The sequence below is a fragment of the Alligator sinensis genome, unplaced genomic scaffold (genome assembly GCF_000455745.1).
Source record: "Alligator sinensis unplaced genomic scaffold, ASM45574v1 scaffold885_1, whole genome shotgun sequence".
NCBI lineage: Eukaryota > Metazoa > Chordata > Crocodylia > Alligatoridae > Alligator > Alligator sinensis.
This window is the reverse complement of record NW_005842056.1, coordinates 1,239,817-1,264,967: the sequence shown is the minus strand read 5'-3', so window position 1 is coordinate 1,264,967 and position 25,151 is coordinate 1,239,817. Positions and strand designations below refer to the sequence as shown.

The following is a 25,151-nucleotide window of genomic DNA, read 5'->3' as shown; positions in this document are numbered from 1 at the left end:
AACCTCTGAGTTTATCTTGTGAATCACATTTGCATGCTTAACTGTGCTAATGTTGTGTGGTATCCAGCCATGGCATCCTGGTTGGGAACCACTGGACTATCCCCTTTGAATTCCCCCTGAAATCTCTGGACTGTGTTGCTGGCTCCACCACTGACATGGTGCATGAGATTGGGCAAGTCACCTCCCCTCGCTGTGCCTCTGCTCCCCTTTTTTGATCTGTCTTTGTGCGTTTCAGCTATATAAGCTGGGGTGAGTCTCATTATGTGTTTACACAACACTGTACTCAGTGCAGTCCCCAGGTGTTACAGGAGCATGCTTATATATAAATATTCCATATACTACATATCTGAAGAATCTTGCCAGTTTTACCTTTGCATTTATATTTGTGTAAGTCTTGGTGCATTGGCTACCGGCTCCCGTACATCCTCTGCAAGTGCTCCCTCCCTTGCTGATGTGGGCACCTCAGGTTGCTGTCATAGCTGCTAAGTTTATAGAGAGAAGAAACTCATGGGAGAGGCTAAGATGCAGCCCAGTTACTTTGAGCACAACCTGCCAGTTAACTCCAAGGTTGTGCCGGTGTCTATATTTAGTTAAGTGTCTAGTAGGACTCAGTTCCCAGTCTCCCTGTACACAGCAGCCTGGATGCCAAATGGAGCAAAATCTGCTTGCCAGACATGAGGAATAGGCAAAGCCAAGCTAAACACTGGCCCGATTCCATCCTAGAAGAGGGCAATTTCTGCCCGACGTTCTTGGCTTTGCCGAGCAAGCCTGTAAGTGTATTCATGTTGTGATACTGGAGCGAGACAAAGTGACCTGCAGAACATTTTGTTCAAAGCACGAGCAGAGCAAGTGCCATTTGGAAGACTTGTGAGGAGCTGGGTAAGCGGAGGAGCAGGGATGGGGACTGTGGAAATACCCCAAAAGTCCAAAGCCAGATTGCATTCTTGGACACAACCAGAGGACATCTAAGGACAGAGCGGGCCTGTAGGCTTTAGAAAGAAGCAGTAACAAGCATCGTAAAGGAGACACTCTGCTGCCTGCTTCTGCCATGCAATGAGTAGGACTTATCTCCATCCAAGTGAAGGCAGGATTTGGCCCAATTTCTTACCAGGATTTTCAGTGATGGGAGCACTTGGGTTAGCTTTCTCTGTCTGCTGTACATGTGGAGCTCTGCTGACTTAGTAGGGTTAAGCAGCATATCAGGAAAGTGTCCTTCTCCAGGCAAGATCCCACCAGGACGGGCGCCCCTTGCTAGGGTATCCTAGAGTCTTTGACTCCTACAGAAGTTGGGCTGGAAGGGATCTCCAGAGGTCATCTAGTCCAAGCCCCGTGGCAGGAATATCCCCATCCAAACCATCCTATACAAACCCATAATGTAAACTCTTCATAAATCTACCGTCAACCCTGACACAAAACCCAAGACATAGTACCCTATGGGGCAGAGGTGGGCAAAATCTGGTCCACAGGTCAAATCTGGCCTGCCAAGAGATTTTAACTGGCCCACAGTGGATCCCTCAGCCCTGTCTGGCCCAGGCATGAGGGGCATCCCAGGCTAGGGTGCATGTGCCCGGTACCGCTGCCCCAGGGTATTATGCAGTGGGGTTGGGGCAGTGCAGCAGCCAGACTCCACTTCCTGGCAGCCCCAGCAGTGGTGGCTCCCTCTGGCTGCTACTGCCAGTGCCACTGCTGCCAGACTTGGCCTTGCTGCCTGGGCATCCCGGCTTGTCCACCCCGCACCTACCGCTGGGGGCATTGGGGTGGGCAGGGTCTCTGGAGACCAGCCCGGGACACCTGCAGGCACTGTTTCCGTTTCTGCAGTGCTCCTTGGAGCATGGACAAGCCACCTGAGTCCCCTCATCCTAGCGGAGTGCCCAAGCCGCTGGGTTGTGGGGTCAATCTGTCTCTGTCTCTCATGCTGGGCAGCAGGGTTGCCCATGGAAAAGCACTGACCAGGTTCAGCTGCCTATGTCCAGGAGCAGATCTGTACCTGAGGATCATGGATAGAGATAGGTGCCTCCATCCAGTCTACACTTAGGTACCCAACAGCCTTTGTGGGCTGGAGCTGACATCCCATTCCTCTCCTTGTGTTTCCTAAAGGATAGCTTTAATGGCTCCTTGTTGAGCTTGCTGACGTGTGGGCAGTCTCATTTTAAGCTGTGCAACTTTCCGCTGACACTACATGGGGAGCGGAGCCCAGGCACCAAACTCAGGCCTGTGAATTCCACTAGGCACTGCTAATTAAGGGTTATGCATTGCATTGCCCTAGTTCCTGTATGCATTTGGCCCTTAACTTCTCTGTGCTTCAGTCCTCTTTCTGCAAAATGGGAGTAAGAGCACTGCCTTATTGCACAGTGCAGATAAAGGCACTATGAACTATGAGAGGCTCTCATGCTAGAGGCTCCCCAGATGCACACTTATATAGTAAGGCAGCTGGAACAGCTCTGTAGCAGATTCCCAGGCTGAGGTCTCATCTGAGCTGGCCGGTGCCTACAGCCTCTTGTTCACCTGGCTGCACTCCTGTGCCTTTCATCCCTGAAACCCTGGACACGATGCACACAGTCTGCCATGTATTTACCTATGGGCCGACAGCCAAACCCCCTGGCAGCAGTTCACAAGCAGCAGCATCCCGTGATGGAGAGAGATAGAGGTGGCTGTTCATAATGTCTTCCTGTGCGGGTTTTCATCTGACGCAGTAGTGTGTTTTGGCTGTGTCCAGCAATGCAAACTCTGAGCGCATGGATTGTTGGATTTATCTATCAGAAGTGCCGGGCAGCTCCTATTAAAGCCAGTGGGGAAATTACTGGGAGCTCTGGATACTCGTTGTCCCCTGGCCGGCTGAACTGCTGCATACCAGCACATGGTTAGCACATGCACAAATGCAAATTGTGGCCTGGTGGCTGAACTTGGCACTAGGCTGCCAGAGAGAAGGTTGATGCCTGGCTTTATAACCTTAGGGGGATCATGCTGTGTATGGGGCAAAATACAAGTGTGGTCTTTCTTTGCCTCTGGCAACAGACTACAGTATTAATCTGTCATGTAGCACCTTTGTAATGCAGCTGCCTTAGGCATTGCAAGGAAGAAAACAATTTGCAATAAAGAGCGAATTTTGGGCAAAGGCACTAGGCTAAAGCCCTGTCCTTAAAAAGGAAGCTCCACAGTCATCCAGATAGGACTTTGCCTGGATCACAGCAACCTCAGTTTCTTTACCTCTGAAGGACACAGAACCTTGCTGGGATTTGAATCTGTGGCTTTAGGTGGGAATTTGTTCTGCATTTGGGGGCTAATCCACTTCTACATGTGGCCTTTTCCTTGATTTGGCACCTTGTTGCCCATATGAAGAAGGTGGCTGCCTTAGAGCAGACAGACTAAGATACTGTTGCCTGGGTTTGTGCTAGACCAGGGTACACAGCAGAGGTGCATATTACAGCTTATATCAGCTGTGGCAGCCTGCTTTAGAGGGGGTGTGCTAGGGCAGCTGTTTTAGCACTGCTGCCTGAAATTCCCTGCTGCAGATTGCACAGACCGCACAAACAGCCCAAGCCCTGTGGCAGGTACGAACATGCACAGCGGACTTGGGTGCGGGCCTCGGCAGCACCATCATGAGGATTTGGAGAAATAACCAGCCCCAAAAGCCATCAACGGCCATAAGGGCAGGTGGCTTCTGACTCTGAGTACGTGGAGCTGTTGATGGAGCACAAGGCTTGTCCTCAGCTCTGAGAGTCTTCCTACTGACTTGGTCACCGAAGCAGCCTTCATGCGCTCTCTTGGGTCTTTTGCAAGCGTTGTTGTTGCAAGCTCTGTCTCTTTTTCTGCAGATGAGATCTTGGAAGAAGAGGTCAGGGCCCTGAAAGCACAGGGGCACTGGGGTTTTGTTTTCCATCCAGATGTGGAGATGCCTCGCCCTGCCCCAGAATTCCTGGACCTTCTGTGCTTGGAGGGCAGGTTTTGGCTCCCTTTGCTTTCCTAGTGTGTGACATTGCTGTCCTTGGGCGTTTGTTCAATCCTTCCAGCTCCTGATCCCGCTGAAATCCCAGGAAGACTTGGACAGAGCGGTGGAACACTTGGACCTGAGCCCCTCTCTGAAAAGCTTGCGGATCTTTGTGAAGGCGCCAAAGAAAACGAGCGTGAGCCCTTTGCCTTGTGTCCTCGCGCGCATGGAGCAAGATGCAATGTTATTGGAGGTGCAGGGGTGGGGGGAGTGGGAACAAGAGGCTTCTAACAGCACGGAGCAGAGGGGGAACCTGCCCGGGGGGTGTCCGCTCCAAGCTGGCCGTCTTCTGCCCGTAAGCCTCTGATCTGGACTCCTTGCTGCCAGCAGCCCTGTTTGCTGTAACAGCGGTTGGGTCTATTCCAGCACTGTCTGTCTGTGATCTGGGAATGGATTGCTAAAGTGCCAGGTGCTTTTAGAGATCTGCAAGACCAACAGGGATGTGTATAATCCTGCAAGGGGTGCGTCCTCCAGGGGACTTGTGTGAAACCCCACAGCCTAGCATCTTGCTAAGGGACATCATGACTCGTAATGGGCTATCCTTGTAGTAATGGTGACCTACATAGTCAGCATCCTTGCTTTTGCAGGGGGGTGGCAAAGGACATGATCTGTTCAGAGACCATGGAGTACTTATACCCTACAAGAAGAGGCTGAGAGTGGAGTAGTTGGCAGCATCCCAGGCTGTGTAGCCCCTTTGCACCCCCTGCTTCCCTGCCCTGAGCTCTGTGGCATTGCAATTAAGCATGTTAAGCACGACTAACCCATGCTGGGTACCCTGCAAAGGAATAGCTGCGCGGCTCCATAGATCTGCATGCTGCTTTTGCCAAGGTATGTGCTGAGTGGCTGTGAGCTTGTACCCTGGGCGGTGCATCAAGGGGCAGCGAGGCAGCCAGTGCAACAGTGGCAGTTTATTCCACATCAGATCCCAACCTGAAGTGGTGCTGAGTGTCCTTGGTTCCCACTGACTTTAGTGGGTGTTAAGGGTGATCTGCAGCGGTGGGAAATTCTTAACACTGTGCAGAGACCGGAGCAGGAAGCTGGCTCTCCCAAGTGTTGTCCTGGGCTTCCTCACGCTGCTCCAGGTTGCCTCCACTCAGGCAGCCTCTAGCGGTTCCTGGTGATTGCAGGAGCATTGCAGTAGCAGTAGTCACTGCTGCAAAGTGGTTGCAGGTTGGAGGTTCACGTGGGGTCCCATAGGAAACTGGGGTGGCCATTAGCTCTTGCTCCAGTGTCTAGGGAGAGGGTGATACTCTGACCAGAGAACAGAATAGGCTTCCCCTTGTACTGTACAGATGTGCCTTGCTTGATCCAGCTGCTTGGCCAGGGCATGGGTTCTTGAGGGCAATCTGTGCCCCAGCAGAGCTATGATGTACTGGGGCATAGCATTTATCACCATACGCCCTTGGCACTTACCACCAGGGATTTGCTGTTCCTTTTCCCTCCACCTCCCGCTTCACCAGTCTAGGTTTCCTCTCCGGCCCCAGTTCCATAGTCTAATCAACGTGGATGAATCCTTTAAGCTGCATAGAGTTGCACTGAGGGCCATGGGGCTTGCAGGGGACACAAGTCAGATTGCAAAAGCAGGGCCTTAGAGTGTAAACTCCTTAGGGCGCAGCCGGCTTCTCCTCCTCTTCTATTTGAAACCAACCAAATAGGTTGCATCCAGAACCAAGAAGTCTGATTTACTATCCTTGCTAGTTGAGGTACCATTTCCCTTCCCTGCAGCACTTGAATCATATTTATCAGCCTCTCCATGCTCTGGATCATGAAAGGTTCCACTTCAGCCTCCTTGGCCCCACATCACATGGCGATGGGCTCCAGATGTGATCCGTTTCATGGGGGCACCAGGAATGGCTCAAACCACCTCTCTGACGGCTTTTGTCTGCTTTCTAGTTCCTACAGCCCAACAACAGTAAGCAGCATGAAATGAGAATCTCCAAGTCCATGGGAGACATCATGGGATCTTTGTATAAGGACGGCGAGAGGACGCGGAAGTATTCAACAGGTCAGTGAAATGGGATGTCCCTGGGTTTGCCAGAACTGCCTGAGTCCCATTCCCAACTTGTCCCCTGTAGTGCTGTGTCTCCATGAATGTCCCCTCCACAGCTGGCCAGTCCACCCACGGCTCCATGCAGTTATTGTCCAGGTCTCATTCTGGGGAAAAGAGGTGCCAGCACTTCTGGCCCTCAGTCTACTTGGATGGTTTCTGTTGGCCTGTGCCTGTTCAGTTTCTGTCACTTCCTTGCCTGGCTTTGGGCAAGTCCCTTCCTCTGCCTTTGCCTTGGTTTTCCTTGTTTGTGACATGAGGATTTCCTGCCTCCGTGTGAAGTGCTTTGAGATCGCTGGGTGAAAAATGCTTTTACTAGAGTCTTCTTGGTCTGTTAGTGTTAATGAGACCTTTACAGAAAAATCCTGTAGAATTTAAGAGGCAGGTATACTTTTACAAGGCTAGCAAGCCGACAAGGAATACCATTCCAGGTAGGTACTTCTCGGTTACGCTTTGCGGCTGGATCGCATGGTCTGTACAAAAGAGACTGTCCTGTACTGCATTCTGTGGATTTTGAATAGCATCATTTCAAAGGACCTGTGTTGCTTTAACCTAGATTATTTCATATAGGTGGACTGGCTCTGCCTGAGGTCTCTGTCTGGTCAGGGACAGTGGGCTTGACATTACACACACACACACACACACACACACACACACACACAAAGACAGAGAGCGAGCTTATGGATGTCTCTGAGTAGATGCTCAGTGCTGCTCTGAGGCCTCGTTTTCACGCATATGCTGAGTGGGTGAGGCATGCTTCACTGTGGTGCTCCCAGGAGTGGCATGGAGGTGGGGTACACATGGCCACAGGCCCTGTTCCAAACAGCTGGCCGTAGTATGCACGCTACAGGATTTTTCCGTAAGTGGAGACTACAACAGAGAGGTGTGTCTTCCTGTGGATTTGCTGTTTCTCTCACCCACAATATGTGCAGCCATGCCAGTATAGAATATATACTGCATATTCTCCTACGTTAAGTGAAATTCTGCCCTAGGACAGCCATGCCTGCCTCCCACCAAAATCAGAAGAGCTGCCTTTATGTATACAAGAGTGCTGTTTAGCTTTGTGGTTTTTATTTGCCAGGTTTCTTTCTTTTTTCCCATTGTTTTCATTTAGCTCATGCTGCTCTTGAGAGCTTGCCCAGAGCCTGGCAGAGCCCCTGGATAATTATGAATGAAGAGCACACACAAATACATGTTATTGCACAGAGCCTCAGTAGAAACTGGGCTTGGCCAGAAAAACATCTCTAATGCTCCTCTTGAGCTATGTTACGCCGTGAATACAGGCCAGCAGTCGAATGCCAGTAATGGCATGGGGAGTTAATGTGTGCGTGTGAATGGCAGAATTGTTTACGTATGTAGTGGCGGATGGGGTGAGATCAGATTATTTTGGGTTCATGTGAGGTGGGGCACTCGCTTAGACTTGTGGCTGTGCTGAATTAGGGTTTTATTATGCTGTAAAACACGTGCATGTTTCTATAGAGTCCCCAGCCAGAACTGGACTTCTTTTGGGTTCAGCCCTGTAGGAATACTTGGCAAGAGACCCACGTTCACCCTGGAAGGTGAGGGCTAAATAGACAGCAAAGACAAAGGAAGTGCCATCCGCCCTTCAAGGATAAGGAATGAGGCACTCCATGGAAGAGCTGGGAGCTGAACTCAGTTTTTCTCAGTTCTGGTCCCATATCTTAATTTTGAGGTCATATTGTCCTCTGTTCTGAGTTTTCCAGCTCACTTATGGAGAATCCTCTTGCCACCGCACCTGGGTTTTCCTTAGGGGCAATAGTAATACAGAAGGCTCTTTTTCCTTCCCTGTCGGCACTGGGTGGCGTGGCGACCGGACAGTCCAGGGGGCTGGTAGGTGTCACTGAGCTGATGGTGAGGCCATTTTTTTCAGCCACTGTGCAAGCTACATGTGGTCATGGATAACCCCACGGTGGTTTCCCTAAGGGAAGGGGTGCTGCCCAGCCCCGTGCTATGGCCACCTGCCAGCCTGGGTGGTTGTCTCTTGAGTTGGGTTATTTCTTCTTCACCCCGGGGTGCAGAAGGTTGATCCCCATTAATCTAAACCCGTTTGGCTGAGTGGAAATCTCAGCTCTGCCTTTTCTAATCCGCATATTTTTTTAATGCTCTGGAAAGTGGTTTTAAAAATGGCAGCTTCGTGCCATTTCCCCCAGTGATTTTGCATTCAAGGAAATTGCTCAGCCTATGAGCAAAATGATAAGAATTTTTTTTATTCTTTTTTTTGCAGACTCAACCTGACTTCTGGGAATCAAAGCTGGTTTTTTTTTTCCCTTCCCTTGTGCATGTCATGAATTTTGATGGGAAATTTTCACCCAGCCCTAATTTTTCTGCAGTCACTTTCCAGTGTCGAGCAGCTTTTTAAAGCCCCCCATGCCTGAGAGGGACTGTAAAGCCAGGCCACTCTGGCTACAGGCACTCTGCTTGCAAAGAGCTGGTTCAGGTGAATGCAGGGGCTTATATCGTACCTAGTGTCTGCCTTGGTATACATGTCAGGCAGGACTGTAGGGTCCTGGCCATCTCCTAGCCATGCCATATCCCCTTTGGAGCATGCAGGATTTCAGAGAGCTCCCTGAAAGACGACGTTCTTGCTTATCCAGGAACCACAAGCAGCCAAATATAGATGTTATATAGACAGATACAGTGTGGGTGCGACTACTCTCTTTCTGGTGCCCCTCGGTGGTAGTAGGACCCTTTTGTCACTCCCCAGCTAGTTGCAAGTGTGGATCCACCCACAGTGTTACCAGAAGGACCTGAGTTTTGTGGCAAACTTAATATAGACAAAAACTCAGCAGGGGATGCAGCAGACTCGCATCCTCTGAGAATCGGTGCAGGGTGCGGAGACCTGCGACACAGGGAGACAAGAGGCCTGCACGGATAGCAGGAGGTAGAGCTGTTCCCTGGGAACCCGCCTGCACTTGGGGCATCTCCGCAAGGGCAGCTCATAGTCGGAGGTGTTTGCAGATGAACAGTCCCATTGGCACAACCTGGTATCCCTCAAATCCTTGGCTTCTTTGGTGCTGCGTCCTCAGCCAGGGACTCTTAGGAATATCTTGTCTTTGCACAACGTCCCTTGGTTTATGTAGCAGCAGCAGCAGCCCAGGCCTGAGCCCTCCCTGGCTGGGGTCTGCAGCTGTGAGCGTAGGCAGTGTCTGATGAAGCCTTTACAGCCATGAAATCATAGCAGCATCCTCGTTCTTATCTTGGTCCCTGGTCAGTAGGGGTAGGGTGTTGCTGGGAGATAAGTCTTTGGGAGAGCCCTGGGGTGAGCTATTGCAGCAGGCGGGACAACGAAGCCAGGAATGTTTAGACCGAGGGAAGCCAAGCCTGGCATGGGGGGATGCGGCTGTACGTGCAACAGCCCGGACTTTCTGCACATACTGGATGAAAGCTGCTTAAGAAACGTAACGGAAAGGAACATGAAAAGTCCTTGCGAATGCCAGCAGTGGCCGTCAGGGCCTCTGCGCTGGCTTGGCCGGCCCTGCTCAGGACATGCTGTGCTCTAGTCCTGAGCTAATGGCCTTACATGATGCTGTGTGTAATGCGGCGCAGAGCTCTTACTCCACTTTCTGCTCAGAGCAGCTCGGCTCAGAGGAGTAATTGGGGCCAGAGGCCAGACGCGTGTCTGGGGCAAGTCTCTGGAGGTCTCTTGATGGCAGCGGTGCTGTCCTGATTGACACCAGCTGGCCCCGGGCGCTCTGCTCCTGTCCTGAACGAGCTCTTTGAGAGCCTGCTCCTTCCCCTTGGGCATCTCCTTTCTGGCCCTGGCATTGCTGCTCTTCCCTAGGCATCAGAGGTCTAGTGCAAACACACCAGCACCACCCCTTCCACCTTGGCCGTCTCTCGGCATGAGCCGTGGCGAGCAACCTGTGCCGCTGGGCTGTGTCAGCGGTGTCTCTCTAGTCCTCCTTGGGTGGATAAGGTTATCTCATCTCTCTGAATGCCTGAGGATGAGGTGTCTCAGGGTCCTGGTCACGGTGCTTTGTCACCTGGCGCTTATGACTGTAACAGGTGGTGATGGGCCCCTTCGGGGCTTGGCTAACGGTGGCTGGGCTGGGTCCGTCCTACATGCTGAAGGGTGCGTGTGGGGAGCAGACGCCTCACACAAAGTCCTGCTGTCCCTCCATCTGCAATGCTTCTGCTTTTTGCAAAACAGGAGTATGGACTGGGGCACGGGGTGAGTGCTGGGGGGACATCATGGGAGCACTGAGCACTGTGTCTGTGGGTGTTAAAACTATGGGGAAAGTCCCGGCAGCTACTCCCAGAGCTTTGTCCCTCTAGACAGCCCTTTCTCCATCCAGTTTACTCCTTGTCCAGCCATTGTGGCAGGTTTACACTTGGGAGCAGTCCTGTTTCAGTCCATGGGGACTACTGCTATCTTTAAAGTTAAGCTTGGAACCGATGAATCACCGTGGGACTGGGACATAAGGTTTTCTTGGAAAGCAAATGGTGAGAGGTATTGTAACATCTCAGTGATAGAAATCCTAAATCCACCTGAGACAGTAATTCAAACATGCAAAATAGCCACTAATTGCTCTCAGGGTAGGGGCTGCTTTTGTGTCCATCCTTAGCACAACCCTCTGCCAGGTGCAAAGAGATAAGTGAACAGTAATCCTGCAGACCTGGTTTATTTTAGGCAACTGAGCGATGAAGCGGTTAAACGATTTTTGTCGGGGGAAAGCAGCGGTGGCGTACTTCCCATTTGTTTTTCTTGTTAAGCCTGGTTTGAAGCCAGTGCGATAGAGCTGTAACAAGTGGGACCATTTTTTCTCCTTGGTCTTGGCATCAGTTCATGTGGATTATTTTTTTTTCTCAGGGCGCTTATCCTGCAGGAAATCTGAGGGGAAAAGAGTAAAAAGAAAAATGACTCCAAACCCGTCTGATTATTATTTTTAAAGTCTAAGGAAGGAATCAGCAGCAAAAGGCGATGAATTTCTTTTTTTTTCCTTAGTGCAGCTTTTACGCTGGAATGTAATTTGCTCCAGCATAGGTGCAGGGAGCCTGTTTTTTTTGATCTGGGGCAGCATTGTTCGCATCAGTGAACCAATTCTTGATTTGCATCAGTGTAAGTGGAAGGAGGAGGAAGTCCAAAGATGCCTGGGGTAACTAGCAGAGTGAATTTGGCCTGTGTGTTATAGTAGCTACAGTGACAGTGTGTTGTGAGACAGTGTGAGCTGGGGAAGCTGTGGGCTCTCTCCTATGAATCTGCTCTTGAAATACAGCATTTAGCCCTTGGCATCTCGTTAGCAGCACAGGAGACCCAAACCGGAGGGAGTTCCAGTGAGAGCAGCAGAAGTAGCCAGGGGTGCAGGAAACTGTACTCTTAAGCAGCTTTCTTAAGAGCTAGTTGGAATGACTTGTGCTAGTCGGAGACGCAGATTTGGCCCTGCTGATCATGTAGATCCTTGGCATAACCTGCCCCAGCACTGAAGGAAGTAGAGCACTGCCTGACTCCTTGTCTGTAAGGGATTACTGAACAATGCAAGGAGAAAAGGAGGGATTGAGGGGAGAAGAAGTAGCTAAATTTGTGTGGCTGATGCAGACAACAGTGATAAGCAGTGGAGCACGTGAGCACTGCTGCAGGTGGTTGGAGTGGGTCACAGAGCAATGGGATGAAGTGAGAAGTGGGCAGCATCATACAGACACACAGCGCAAAGGCAGCACCTGCTCCAAAGTCCTGAGCGAAGCTCTGACACGCAGGGTCTCCCCTCTCTCGCCGTCCCCTCTCTCTGAGATCGGTCAAGTGTAGTACCCAGCTCCGGCTCGATCAGGCAGAAGGGCTGTGCCCAGCCTCCCTGGAAGGACCTTGCAGGGGCGATTCCTTCTGTCCCTCACCATCACCTTTGCCTTGCAGGCTCCTTGCACACCGGCCGGAGCTCTCCGCCCCCAGGCAGCGTGCCCGAGGAGCAGCAGCAGATCGCGCGGCAGGGGTCCTACACGAGCATTAACAGCGAGGGGGAGTTCATTCCAGAGATCATGGACCAGAACGTGAGTGCAGCTGGCAGCTGAGAGCTGAGCCTTGCCTGCCGTCGGCAGATGGATGTTATTGCACTGCTGGGTGCTGCCCCTCCAGGAAGGGAAGACTGAGGAGACTAGCAAAGTCTCCAGGTCTACAAGGGGTCCAGTGATGCCATCACAGTCCTAATCCTGGTTCTGTATCCCTTGCACTCCCAGCTCTGCCCTCCCTCTCCCCACTCGCACACACCAAACCTGAGATAGGGAGGTAGGGAAGGTATGGGGTGAGGTAGAGAAGCTGCTCCAGGGCTGCCTCCCCTTGGCTGCTCTTGGGCTCCCCAGGGCTGAGGTCATGAGGATGGCAGCAGGTGCAGGCAACTGCTGAGTGGCTTCTACACTGCAGGTCCCGGTCAGGCATGGGTGGGTGGTGCATGCTTGGGCAGGTCCAGAGCGGGCCAGCACTTTCTAGCTGGGGGGAATCAAAGCTGGTCATTCCCAGATCTGCTGAGAAGCTGCTGCTGCTGTGAATATGTCCCACTTGGGCATCACCCCTGAGCATCTCCCCTCCCACCCTCTCCTTCCCTCCTCCTCCCATGCACCCTGTAACCATACTAACTGCTGGAAGTGGGAGAGTGCCTCTCCAGGGTCAGGTGCTAGGACCGTGGGAGAGCGACAAGCTGCAGTGAGCTGCGAGTGCTGAGCAGACCTTGTTGCTTCCCGTGTTGTGTTTCTGTCTGAGCTCTGGTTCCCATTCTTGGCCCTGCTCTTGCAGCCTTTTCCTCCTACAGTTCTGCCTCTAATTCCAACCAGATGTTATGTTTCGGTTCCCTAGTAAGGAACCCAGCCCAGTGACCCCAGCATTGCCAGTGGCCTGCAGTGGGAATGCCCTCTAGTCTCACCATCTCCACACCTAAAAGCAGAAAGGGGCAGCTGGGACTGGGGGGCAGCCCACTTAATGCTGTGCTCCCATCCTCTCTGTTTGCTCCAGACCAGTGGTGCTCAACCTTTTGGCCCTCTGGGCCAGATGCGTGGGGTGGGGCTGTTTTGCGAGCTGGATGGAGCCCCACGTGGCAGAATTGCACCCTAGGGCAGGCCCAGTACCACCCCTCCACCCCACCCCTGTGTGCCAGGATTGGTCCCCAGGGGCCTGGTGTCACCCCGCTTCTTCTGGGATTGGTCCCTGGAGGCCTGGGACCACCTTCCTCCTGGCTCCCCACACCAGGACTGGGCCCTGGAGCCAGTGCCTCCCCCTCCCAGCTCCCCGCCTACCAGGGTTGGGTCCTGGGAGCCAGTGCTGCTCCTGCCTGGCCCTGCATGCTGGGATCACTGCCTGATCCAGTGCTGTGGGCCTGGAGTTCCCCATGCATCTAGAAAATATCTAGATTCATGGGGAGTGCCACAGACTGGATGACACAGGGCCACGGGCCAGGGCTTGAGCACCCCTTCACTAGAGCAGCTTGAATGCTAGCCCGATGACTGGCTTGCTGCAGCTGGAGCCCAGTGCCCATGTGAAGTCCATGGGACCATCTTGGTCCCAGCATGGCATGGACTTTCTTCCGGGATCAGGGTGTGAGACTCTGGTAAAGTACATGATCTGGGCTGGAAACCTCTGGGGAGCCCTGACTGTGCAGGTGGGGGGTCCCGGTGCTGCCCTGCCTTTAAAGCTGTCCAGAACATGGCTGAACCTCCAAGGGGGGCTGCTACCGTAAGCGAGAGGATGCATACATATCCCTGTAGAAGAGACCGTATGCAAAGAAGGGCATGTTGTGCACTGTGAAGGCACCCGCTAGCAGCAGTGTTGCGAAGGCTGTGCCAACGTTTCCATGGCAAAGTTGTGTTTTCAGGCGTTTATTATATGGCCATTAATAAAATAAAAGCCACTCTGGGTGAGTCTTGGCAGCATCTGAGCACAGATATCTCTTGTGCTTCTGGCAGCCAAAAGCTGGGCTTGCCTTGTTCAGAAAGTTTCTGAACTGTGCTCAAGCAGGCAAAGACAAAGGGGAAGATGGGGCCCTGGGCTGGACCTCAGCTGGGGTAAAGTAATGTAGGGCCATTAGCTTTACGGCACGGCGCTGGTCCATGCCAGCTCGCTGATGGCATCCAGGGGGCTGGCACCACCCTCTAGCTCCTTGTAACATTGACCCTGGGGCCAGCGCAGCAGTAGCTGGGGGCCATAACCATGGTAGATTAGCGGAGCCAGAATGAGGCTCCCAGTTCAGACTGTCAGCTCCGCTGTGCTCATAGGGAACAAGAGCACCTTGAAGATGGCATGCTTGGACCTCTGCTAGAGAGTTCCCCGAGGCCCCCAGTGACCCTGTAAGCCCCCAGTTTGCAATGCCAATCATGGACTCAGAGGAAAGGTCCTGCCTCCTTGGCTGGGTTCCTGCAATGATGCATCAGCCTTTGGGGTGAAAATGAGAAGCCAAGAAAATTACAGTGTCTCTTGGGGCTGCTTCTGCCAAAACAATGAGTGTTGCTGTGACAACTAATTAACAGGCGTAACTATAAGGACGTCCCATAGAAAGGGAAGCATGTCGGGGTACCCTGGGACTGAGCTCCCTTCTAGATGTTAATCCCAGCTCTGAGACCAGCTTTCTCCATGCTTCTGGCCAAGTCGCTTCACCTCCCTGCCTTGGCTTCCCCTACAGAAGGCTGCGGCCAGCACCTACCTCCACAGGGTGCTGAGGGTTAATTGGTGCTTTGTTGTAGCACAGTGATGATTTTGCTGCTGGGTGGCCCAGAGAGGACTCCATTGTAAGTGGAAGTGTGTGTATCTGTGGGCGCACCAGGCCAGCCAGTACAGCCCTTCTATTGTGAATAACTAGCTATAAATAACCCAACCCAGTCAAATATCTCATCCAGGAAGCCACGCGTATACAGCATTTGACTCACCATCTTGGCGAGACCGAAGTCCACTCCTCAATTCAGCCAAGGGGAAGGACGGTTTTGCGGTTGTGGATGTTGTGATGTTGGGTCTCCCCTCCTTCCTGAGCCATAGTCAAGCTCTGTGGCCTAGGCTAAAATCACACGTGCTCTGATTTTTTCAAAGGTGTCGAGCATGTGCACCTCCTCGATGCCTGGCATGTTTGAAAGCTGCAGGGGTGAATCACTTGTGCCTCAGTTTCCCTGTTGGCGTATGATGATTGCAGAGAATAATAGCCCCTTCCAACCTCATAGAAGAGCTTAATTACTTTCAAATGCTTTGAGGTGCTCTCTTAGGTGAGGTAACACGTACAGGGCCAGACTCCACCCATGGGTGTAAGCTGGATGATTTTGGAGCTGCATGCCTTTATCCCCGTTCAGCACCTGGAGTGTTTTAGCCAAACTTTTACAACTCAAGGTGGAAGGATTCACTTTTCTCTTTTGTTTCCCATTTTCTTTGCTCTTCACAGATGCTTGATGCTTTCTTGAGCCCCGACGATTCGCTCTCTGGGAGCTGTCAGTCTCTGGACAGATCTGTGGACAGGTAAGTCTAGCCTGTCACCACCTGCTTGAGTGGGGAACCCTTCCTCACAGTTGTGTAGAGAGGAGAGAGGTTAAGATGGCCCTGGGGGTTAGAAGGAGTAATGAGACATACCAAAGCTTGGAGACCACTTGGACTGAATGCCAGGAAATCTACTGTAATGCTGAGAGTGCCGCTAGCCTGTGGCGTAGTCTCCCCAGAGAAGTGATGGAGGCCATGTGAGTGGAGTGAGGCTCTGGGAGCATGTTGGCAGGGATGGTCCTGCACTGGCAGAGGGTGAGGTGACCAGCTTGGCCTTGCCTCAGAAGATCCTTTTCCCCTTTTGCCCCTCTGGCATTTGTAGTCATTGGATTCAAAGAGGTTTCATCCATTCGCTGTCTTCTCCCCTCCCCTTTCCACATGCTCTTGCGTGACCCTGGTAAATTGAGTGTCTAACGCATATACTTCCCTGCAAGGACGCTGAAGGAAACAGCTAAGTTTAGCACCTCTTCAGGAAGCAACTAGGACACATTGTGCTAAGTGAGCTGCAGGTCAGAGGAAAGAGTCTGTCTGCCTGACTCCAATGGGCTGCTGGGCCAGTGTGGTTTCTATAGCCAGCAGCCCAGCTAGCATCACATCCAGCTGCCTTCGACTTCCCAGCCTCAGTGACTATTTGCAGCTGAATCAAGCAGGGGTAGCTGTTGGCATGAGTCCAAAGTGATGCTCAAACACATGCCTGGGGAGCAATAGCAAGGCACCTTACCTGCTTGCTGCCCTGTGCCAGGTCACCAGTTAATGCTGTCAGTGCCATGCAGGCCCCACATGGTTTATGCCTTGCCTGGGGGCAGGTTAGCGTAATGCCCTTGTCTTTTGGGAAGCCATTTCTTTTACTCCACATTGGTGTTTAGCTTCCTGTTGCTGGTTGTCACCTGCAGCATTTGCATTGCAGAACAATAGGGCCCCTTTGTAGGGGACAGGCTGCACTGTGTGCTTCAGTTCTTGAGCTTTGCAGGTTTTGGCTCTACCTCAATCTCCATTTCCATTTAATGGTTTGTGCCTTTGGTATTAGTCCTGCTGGCACCATTGCACATCCAAAACAGGCTCCCTTTCTCCTAGGCTATCTGCTATTGTCTGATTTGGCCAGAGTCAAACTAGGTTTCACCTGTAGCAGCAACGCAGGACACACGGCCTAACTATTTTTCTGGCTTTTGGAGCAAAGCGGGTGCTTGCAGAAGGTTTGTGTCCGAGAAGGCAGCAGCAGCACCCTGCAGCACAGTGATCTTGAGAATGGAAGCTCAGGGAAGCCATCTGCAGATGCCTGCACAATTCAAGGCAAGGAGATTGCCAGGCAGGGAGGATTATTTCAGCAATCAAGGTTGTACTGTCAGAGTCTCAAGACGGCATTGTCCAGGGCTGCTTGTATTGTGGCAGTCGTAGGAGGAAGCGAAATCAGCCTGCTGGTGGGAAATGCTTGGCAATCAGCTCTGATTTTCCCTGAAAGCAAAAGCAAGAATGACGACAATGGAGTCCCACACAGGGCTGCTTTTCCGCAAACTTCACAGTGCTGTGCCAGAGAGGGAGGCCATTATCCCTAGGGTCTTGAATTGGCCAGGACAGTCCTGGATTTCAGAGGCTGTCTCAGCATCCCGGCCATTGGAAAAAATTGAAGCAAAACCCCTGGATTGGTGGGGACCCACTCGCACCTCTAGCTCCTGAGTCAGGAGCTGGGCATGTACTTGCAGGTTCATGCCAATCTGGGACTTTTGCTTTAATTTTGTCCAGGGAGCCCAGTCAGTGGGCTGCTGCCTGGTCTGGACTCTGCTGGGCTGAAGCAGAGTCACTTGCACAGCACAGTCAGGGTCAGGGGAGGGGTGCATGTGGGGAACTGTGCAGCTGGGGCTGTGTGCGCACACATCCAGGGGTCAGGACTGTGTGTGTGTGTGTGTGTGCGCGTGCGCGCATGCATATGTGCAGTGCGGTGCTGTCCTGCTCAGCCCTGCTTCTGGGATCTGTGTGTGTGTGCGTGCGCATATGGCGTTTGGGGGTGTGTATGCACACATGCTGGTGTCCTCCCACTGGTCTCAGATTCCCCTCAAATGATTGCAGTCACCTTAATTATCCTGTATGTAGTCTGAAAAGGTAAACTGAGGCTCAGAGCAGTGAGGTGACCTGCCCAAGGTCACTCAGCAGGCCAGTGGCCAAGCCAGGAATGGGGCTTGGGTCTGCCTAGTCCCAGTGCAGGACCTAATCCTCTGGGCCTCGATTAAGGGCCTACGTCTCTCAGGCACTGAGTATCCTCTGCTCATGCTTATTCTAGTGGGGGTTGGAGGGACTCAGCACCTCACAGAGGTTTTAAAGAAGGAAGCAAGTAGCTCCTCAGCAACATGAGATGGGAAAGGGAGCCCTTATTGAGCTGTGTAAGCACAACTCAAGGTGGGTAATGTTAAAAGGCAATGTTAAGTTGCAGACACTGGTATTGGCATTCAGACCACAACAGCTAGTATTCTTGCCTTTTCTCTACAAGAGCCCTGCCTCATTTGGCTCACATCTGGTGCACACACTGGGCAGCGAGGGTCCTGTCCAGCACAACCCAAGCTTAACTTTATGTGCCCAAGTATTTCAGCTTGGTGCACCTGGGTAATGATAAGCATATGTTTAAGAGCAGTGCTGGGTGGTGGCCTGATGAGGGAAGCTTGCCTAATACTGGTCCAGCGCTTCCTGCCTATTGAAAGTAGTGAGATGGGTGTCGATTGAATGTAGGAGTGATGCTGATCGCTATAGATGTCATCTGATAAAGTAAGTGCGTTCTTTTTTGTGTTTTTTCCCCACAGCCCACCCTACACCCAAACTCCTGTTTCAAGAAGGAAGAGTCAGCCCAAAGACAGCCTTGACTGCCTGGGTAAGGTTACTTGGGATTTATCAGCATGTCTACATTGCAGCAAAGTGGCCTTTTCAAACCTACATGTCTGTCAAGGAAAATAGAAGATTCTGGGATAAAAACAATCAGCAGCAAACCAGTGCCTTCACTGCTTAGCTAGTGAACGGCCCCTGCAGCTGTTAGACCCGAAGCCATTTTAAAATTTAAGAACCTAGCAGTGCTGATGCATAATGCTTGCTACTCTGATGGATCCTTGCAAATTTGCCAGCCAGCATGAGCCAGCTCTCCCCGGGGCTGATTCTGGAGTCCGTTCACTTCTGCGCCCAAGAGCTGTAAAGCTGAAGTGTGAAGTTGGAAGTAGTCCTCCACCATCCAGTAATGGTCTCTTCAGGACTGAGCCATGCTGCTTGCCTCTTTCCTTGCTCCTTGCATTTCGCTCCATTTGGAAGATAGAAATAACCTTGTGCAATTCACCTGTTGTTTCTAGCCAGAGTTTACTTTCACCTTCTTGTGTCTCATGTTGCAGTGGATCTCCATTTGCATTAATAAGAGAGACAGTCAGTATGTTTAAGAAAAACATATAGATAGCCCACAAGAACCTTCACTTAGTGCTTAGCCAAGCATAAATGCCCAGCTGGTTAAGTCATGGAAACTTCATCATATTGTCATGACTTTCACTATTAAAAATGAACTAATGGCGTTCGGCCGAGGGGATGATAACACATTTTTGGCCTGAGGCAGCACTTGCAGATTAAACCGTGGAATTTGAGCTCCCATACCAGTGCCTGTCACTGGTGTTTTAATAGGCCCCCAGTGCCTTTCCCAGTGCTTGCACGTGGCGTGCCGTGAGCCTCTTGACCTGACACAGAAGCTTTGCTGCCTGGGTTTCAGCCGGGCTTGTGCTTCTCGCCTGAGCTGGAGTAATGGTCAAGATGAGCTGAAGTGAGACTGAAGCCAGAAGTGGCCTCCAAGGAGCAGCTGCTGGCTCACAGCTAAGACAAACAAGCATTCAGAATGGGCCGTGTAGTCAGACTAGGATAGAGCAGAAACAGGAAGGGAAAATGAGGGGGGACGACAAAGGCTTTTTAATCCCCTGTTCTAGGCTACCAGTGGTGGCTTCCTGTTCTCCTCATCAGATATTTCCTGATCCCTCTCCATCTAGTGCTTGTCTCAGCTGTAAGATCATAAGAAAGAAGGGCTGGAAGGAACCTCACAAGGTCAAGTAGTCCAGCCCCCTGCTCAAAGCAGGGTCATCCCTGGAAAAATCATCCCAGCCAGGCATTTGTCCAGCCTGCTCTTGAAAACTCCCAGGGATGGAGATTTCGCCACTTCTCTAGGCAGCCTGTTCCAATACTTGACCACCCTCATAGTCAGAAAGTGCCTCCAAATCTCCAAACTAAACTTCCTCTGTTGCAGCTTGAGTCCATTGCTCCTTGTCCTGTCCCTTAAGGCTACACAGAAAAGCCTGTCTCCATCCTCTAATCGTCCTTCAGGTCTTTGAAGACTCTTACAAATCCCCCTACAGTCTTCTTTTCTCCAGGCTGAATAATCCTGGTTCTTTCAGCCTTTCCTCATAAACCTTGCCTTCTGGGCACCTAATCATTTTTGTTGCTCTGCACTGGACTATTCCAAATTGGCCATGTACTTCTTGAAGTGTGGGGCCCAAAACTGGACACAGTACTCCAGGTGATGCCTCACCAGTGGTGAATAGTGTGGAAAAGTTGCTTCCTTTTCATTTACAACTGACACTCATGTTAATATAACCCAGTATAATGTTGACCTTTTTTGCACAAAGATCACTCTAGCTGGTATTTAAGCTATGGTCCGCTGCAGCTCCATGATCCTTCTTTGCAGTACTGTAGCCTAGCCAGTAATTTCCCAGTCTGTATTTGTGCATACAGTTATTTTGTCCCAAGTGCAGGATTTTGCACTTGTTCTTGTTGAATCTCATCTGACTGATTGCAGACCGTTCTTCCAGTCTATCCAGGTCATTCTGGATCATGGCCCTACCCTCCAAAGTGTCTGCAGCTCCACCCAGCTTGGTGTCATCCACAGATTTTGCTAAGCATGCACTCAGTCCTATCATTGAAATCATTAATAAAGATATTAAACAATACTTGCCCCAGGACAGACTCCTGGGAACCCACTTGGTACTTCCTCCCAACTAAAATTTGAGCCATCGATGACTACTTATTGAGTACGATGATCCAACCAGGTATATATCCACCTTACCATTCTTTGGCCTGGTCTGTATTTCCTTACCTTGTTAATGTCCATGGCATGGCAGACCGTTTCAAAGGCCTTGCTAAAGTCAAGTTATATCACATTCACTGGTCTCTCCCTATCCCCAGAGCCTGTCACTTTATCATAGAAGGAAATCAGGTTGATGATCAAGCGTGACTTGCTTTTGGTGAAGGCTCGTCAGGTTGCTCTTGGTCAGGCTGGCTGTGCCTGATCACCTTGTTCTCTTCTAGGTGCTTCCTTGAGGACCTGCTTCATGGTTTGACCAGGTATCAAGATCAGACTGACTGATCTGTAATTCCTGAGATCCTCCTGTGTCCCTTTCTTAAAGATGGGCACTATATTTGCCCCTTTCCAATCATCCAGGATCTCATCCAACTTCTGTGATTACTCCAAGAGGCTAGCCAATGTCTCTGAAATTACCTCAGCCAATATCTTGAGTACCCTCGGGTGCATCCCATCCAGCCCTGCCAACTTGAAAGTATCTAGCTTCTCTAAGTAATCCCTAACCTGTTCTTCCATCACTCAGGACTGTTTATCTCCTTCCCTAGCTTTGCTACCAACTGCAGTCATCTGATAGCTTCCCTCTCTTTGTGACGAATGAAGTAAAAGAGGCATTAAATACTTCAGCCCTCTCTGCATCATCCATAACTAGATTGCCTCCTGCATTCTGTAAGGGACCTGTGGTTTCTGGTCTTTCTCTGACTCTTGACATAGTTGTACAATCCCTTTTTTTGGCCTTTTTCTGTCCCTTGCCACTTGCATGTCAAATTGTGCCTTTGCCTTCCTAATTTTCTCCCTGCACGCCCATGTGATTCATAGATGTTTGGGTCGGAAGGGACCTTAGCAGATCATCGAGTTCGCCCCACCCCGCCTTGAGCAGGAAGGAGCGCTGGGGTCAGACAACCCCAGCCAGGTGCATGTCCAGCCTCCTCTTCAGTACCCCCAAGGTAGGGGAGAGCACCACTTCCCTTGGAAGCCCATTCCAGATTTTGGCAACCCTTACTATGAAGAAGTTCTTCCTGACGTCTAACCTAAATCTGCTCTCTGTCAGTTTGTGGCCATTGTTCCTAGTTACTCCAAGAGGTGCCCTGGTGAACAGAGCATCTCCTATTCCCTGCTGCCCTCCCCTGATGAATTTGTAGACTGCCACAAGATCACCTCTCAGCCTTCTTTTGCAGAGGCTGAAGAGATCCAGGGCCCTCAATCTCTCCTCATAGGGCTTTTCCTGCAGTCCCCTAACCATATGAGTGGCCCTTCTCGATGCTGTCCACATCCCTCTTGAAGTGCAGTGCCCAAAACTGGACACGGTACTCCAACGGCAGCCTGACCAATGCTCTGTAAAGGGGAAGTATCACTTCCTTGGACCTGTTTGTCATGCACCTGCTAATGCATGATAAAGTGCAGTTAGCTTTGCTGATCACTTTGTCACATTGATGACTCTTGTTCATCTTGGAGTCAACAGTTGACTCCAGGATCCCTTTCCGCTGCTGAGAAGGTCATCCCCCAGCCTGTAAGCGTGTTGGTGATTCCTTCTTCATAGGTGCAGCACCTTGCACTTGTCCTTGTTGATCCTCGTTGAACTGCATCATATTCTGTTCTGCCCATTTTTCCAACTTGTCCAGATCCTCCTGAATTTGTTCCCTACCCTCTGGTGTGTTAACTTTACCCCATAATTTGGTATCATCTGTGAATTTGGACAGAGTGCTTTTCACACCCTCATCCAAGCCACTAATGAAGACGTTGAATAGCTCCAGTCCAAGGACCAAACCTTGCAGGACTCCACTGCCCACATCTTTCCAGGTCGATACCGACCCATCCACCACCACTTTCTGGGTGTGACCCCTAAGCCAGTTTGCCACCCACCTGACCATGTAACCATCTACTCCACAGTCGCTCAGTTTATCTATGAGAATATAATGAGATACCGTATCGAAGGCCTTCTTAAAATCCAAGTAGGCATCCACCTCGATTCCTGAGTCTAAGCATTTTGTGACCTGTTCATAAAAAGAAACCAGGTTAGTCAGGCAAGATCTACCTGCTATGAATCCATGCTGGTTGCCTTTAGCATTGCTTTCCCCGCTGGACTCTCACAAATGTGATCCTTAATAATTTTTTCAAAGGTTTTCCCAAGGATAGAGGTGAGACTAACTGGTCTGTAGTTACCTGAATCCTTCTTCCTCCCCTTCTTGAAAATGGGGACCACATCGGTCCTTTTCCAGTCTTCTGGGACCTGACCTGAACACCACGAGTGCTCAAACAGCTGTACCAGTGGCTCTGCTATGACACCAGCCAATTCCTTCAGCACCCTTGGATGAAGATCATCCAGGCCGGCTGACTTAAACACATCCAGCCCCTCCAGCAATACTCTTACTATTCTTATAGAGAGTCTTATTTTCTTCCCTAGTAATATCAAAGTCCTGTTGCCTGATCTTAGCGTTTGTCCTCTTTGCTCTCTTCCATCCAAGCTAATATTAATGTGTGGCGGTTGATGTAAATATGAAGACCTTCCTGGTTCAGGGTTTAAGCCAGCCTTCGGCTCTTAGCGGTCCACATGATGGGTTCATATGTGCACAGGTTATTTCACATCTGCCACCTGCCAGGATCTTGCATTTTCCACGTTGGCTGTGGTCTCTCAGATCATGGAGACCTGGGGTCGGTGGCCTTGAGGCCTGACTCCATCTGGCTGAAATCATCCACAGATTGGATTGTGCAAAGTTTGGTCTAAACAGGTACTACAGTGTCTTATTCTCATACCGGGATTAGCAGTTAAAACCCCAATGTCCTCAGTAAGTTAACTGTTTGTTTCTTCTCTCTTCTACCACCTTTGCCTCCCTCACCAGCGCCTTTTCCCTTTTCCTCCCTCTTCACTCTCAAATGACTGCTTTCTGTTTAGAAGCTCTGTTCCCTGCAGTCCCACGATGAAGTAAGCTGCTTGCAAAAACCTGTGCATCTCTAATTGAGTTAGTCTGTAAGGTTCAACTCTGTTGCTTTCCATCGAAATCATCCCAGCCGATGTTAGCCTCCTGGGAAAGAAGGAGACTAATCTGTATAATGCAAGTCTGATGGCCCTGTGTGAGGGGAGACAGGAGAGTTAAGGCACTAGAGTGTAAAGAGGAAGCTAGCCAGAAGGGGAATCTCAGAGTATTTGGGAAAGGACTGGGGTGGAGTAGAGAGGAAGAGCAATGGAGGAGGCCAGGAAAATGCTTGAAGGAGAGAGAAACAAGAGATGGGGATGGGGGAGAGACAGGCATTCTCTCTGGAGAGGCTCTTCTCAGTGACTTGCAGCCTCCAAGGACATCAGAGCTACCTGGGAAAGAGGCAGCAACAGGGGATGGTCCCAAGCCATGAGAGTTAACCAGGTACTTGAGCCTTTAAACGTTGTAGGCCAGATTTTGCTCTCCTTGAAGTTTTTGGCTAAGCCTCCACTGGCTTCAGTGTAGTCAGCACCAGGCCTTTTGGCCAATAATTTCTGTTAGAGCTGGGTTGGTGTCCAGTTGTCTGATCTTGGGAGGTTTCAGCCCAGAGCCTTGTGAATGAATGCCTTCCATGATGGGGCCATCTCTAACCTGGTTTTTCACTGTCAGCTAGTATAAAGGACGGGTCTTCTTTGAGCAAGGTCTGCTTTGCACATACTGACCCCCAAAATTAGGCAGTGAAGCCACCTTGAGTGCACACACCTGCCCCTAATCTCAATCATGCTGGAGATGGAGTTGTCAAGAGAAGTGGCTAGGAGGGAAGGCCCTTGGGGTAGCTTCACTGCCCCATTTTGGGGTCTAGCACATGTGGAAAGAGAGTAGACAGGCGGGTCATGCTTCTTGGTAGGGCTCTAGATACTGCTATGGAAGCAGTAGAGAAACCTCTTACACGTTCAGTGCTGAGTTAATCTAATAACCACTTTCCTCTTTATCTCCTTCCAGATTTTGATATTCCATTTTGTGAAAGATTTGGAAAAGGTGGCACTTTCCCTAGGCAATACCACCTCTCCCAGAGCCGCAAGGACTACAGTGATGGTGAGACCACGCCGAGGGCATGTTGGGGAATCCTGGGGAGGGGGAATAGTCTCTAGGGGCTTAGTGAGCATTAAGGCAGGGTAATATATAAAGCACTGACTTAGGAACAGAGAGGTCTAAGTTCTTGACTTCCTATAGGTCTTAACAGCTCTGCCTCTCAGGTCCCCATCTGTGAATGGAGGATAACAGCACTGCCTTCGCTCCATTCACAGATGGGGGGTCACAATCCTTGTAAGGAGGTTACAATCCAGGAGTGATTGCCAGATGCTTAGATACTATGGCCATGGAAGAGTTTGAATAATGTGTTTGTGGTATTGGTATATTGTGTTGGAAACTGAGCTGAGTAACTTCTGTTCTCTAGGATGAATATCCCTGGCCTTTAGTTTCATCCTGTTCCCCTTCAGCAAGGTAATGGATGCAGCATCAATGTGAGCCAGCTGGAAGTGATTTCAAGATAGGGAGGCATGCGTGTTAGTGAATAAAGTCAGGACTAGCCTGTAAGGCCCTTGGCTCTGTTCCTCACTTTGCTGCTGACACTCTTGGACAAGTCTGTTGGGTCTAAACATTTAAAT

General features: G+C 50.8%; 1 protein-coding gene across 7 annotated transcripts in view; it reads left to right on the top strand.

Annotated features, from left to right (window-relative positions):
* The window catches only part of LOC102368863 (mitogen-activated protein kinase kinase kinase 3-like), a 92,952-nt gene that overhangs the window by 54,527 nt on the left and 13,274 nt on the right, over positions 1-25,151 (top strand). For all 7 annotated transcript variants that reach the window (XM_006022953.3, XM_006022952.3, XM_025203364.1 and 4 more), the window contains 6 exons: positions 4,011-4,124; positions 5,882-5,993; positions 11,905-12,038; positions 15,398-15,471; positions 18,279-18,346; positions 24,487-24,579. In XM_006022953.3, coding sequence (XP_006023015.1) covers positions 4,011-4,124; positions 5,882-5,993; positions 11,905-12,038; positions 15,398-15,471; positions 18,279-18,346; positions 24,487-24,579 — 595 coding nt within the window. The remainder of the gene's footprint in view (positions 1-4,010; positions 4,125-5,881; positions 5,994-11,904; positions 12,039-15,397; positions 15,472-18,278; positions 18,347-24,486; positions 24,580-25,151) is intronic.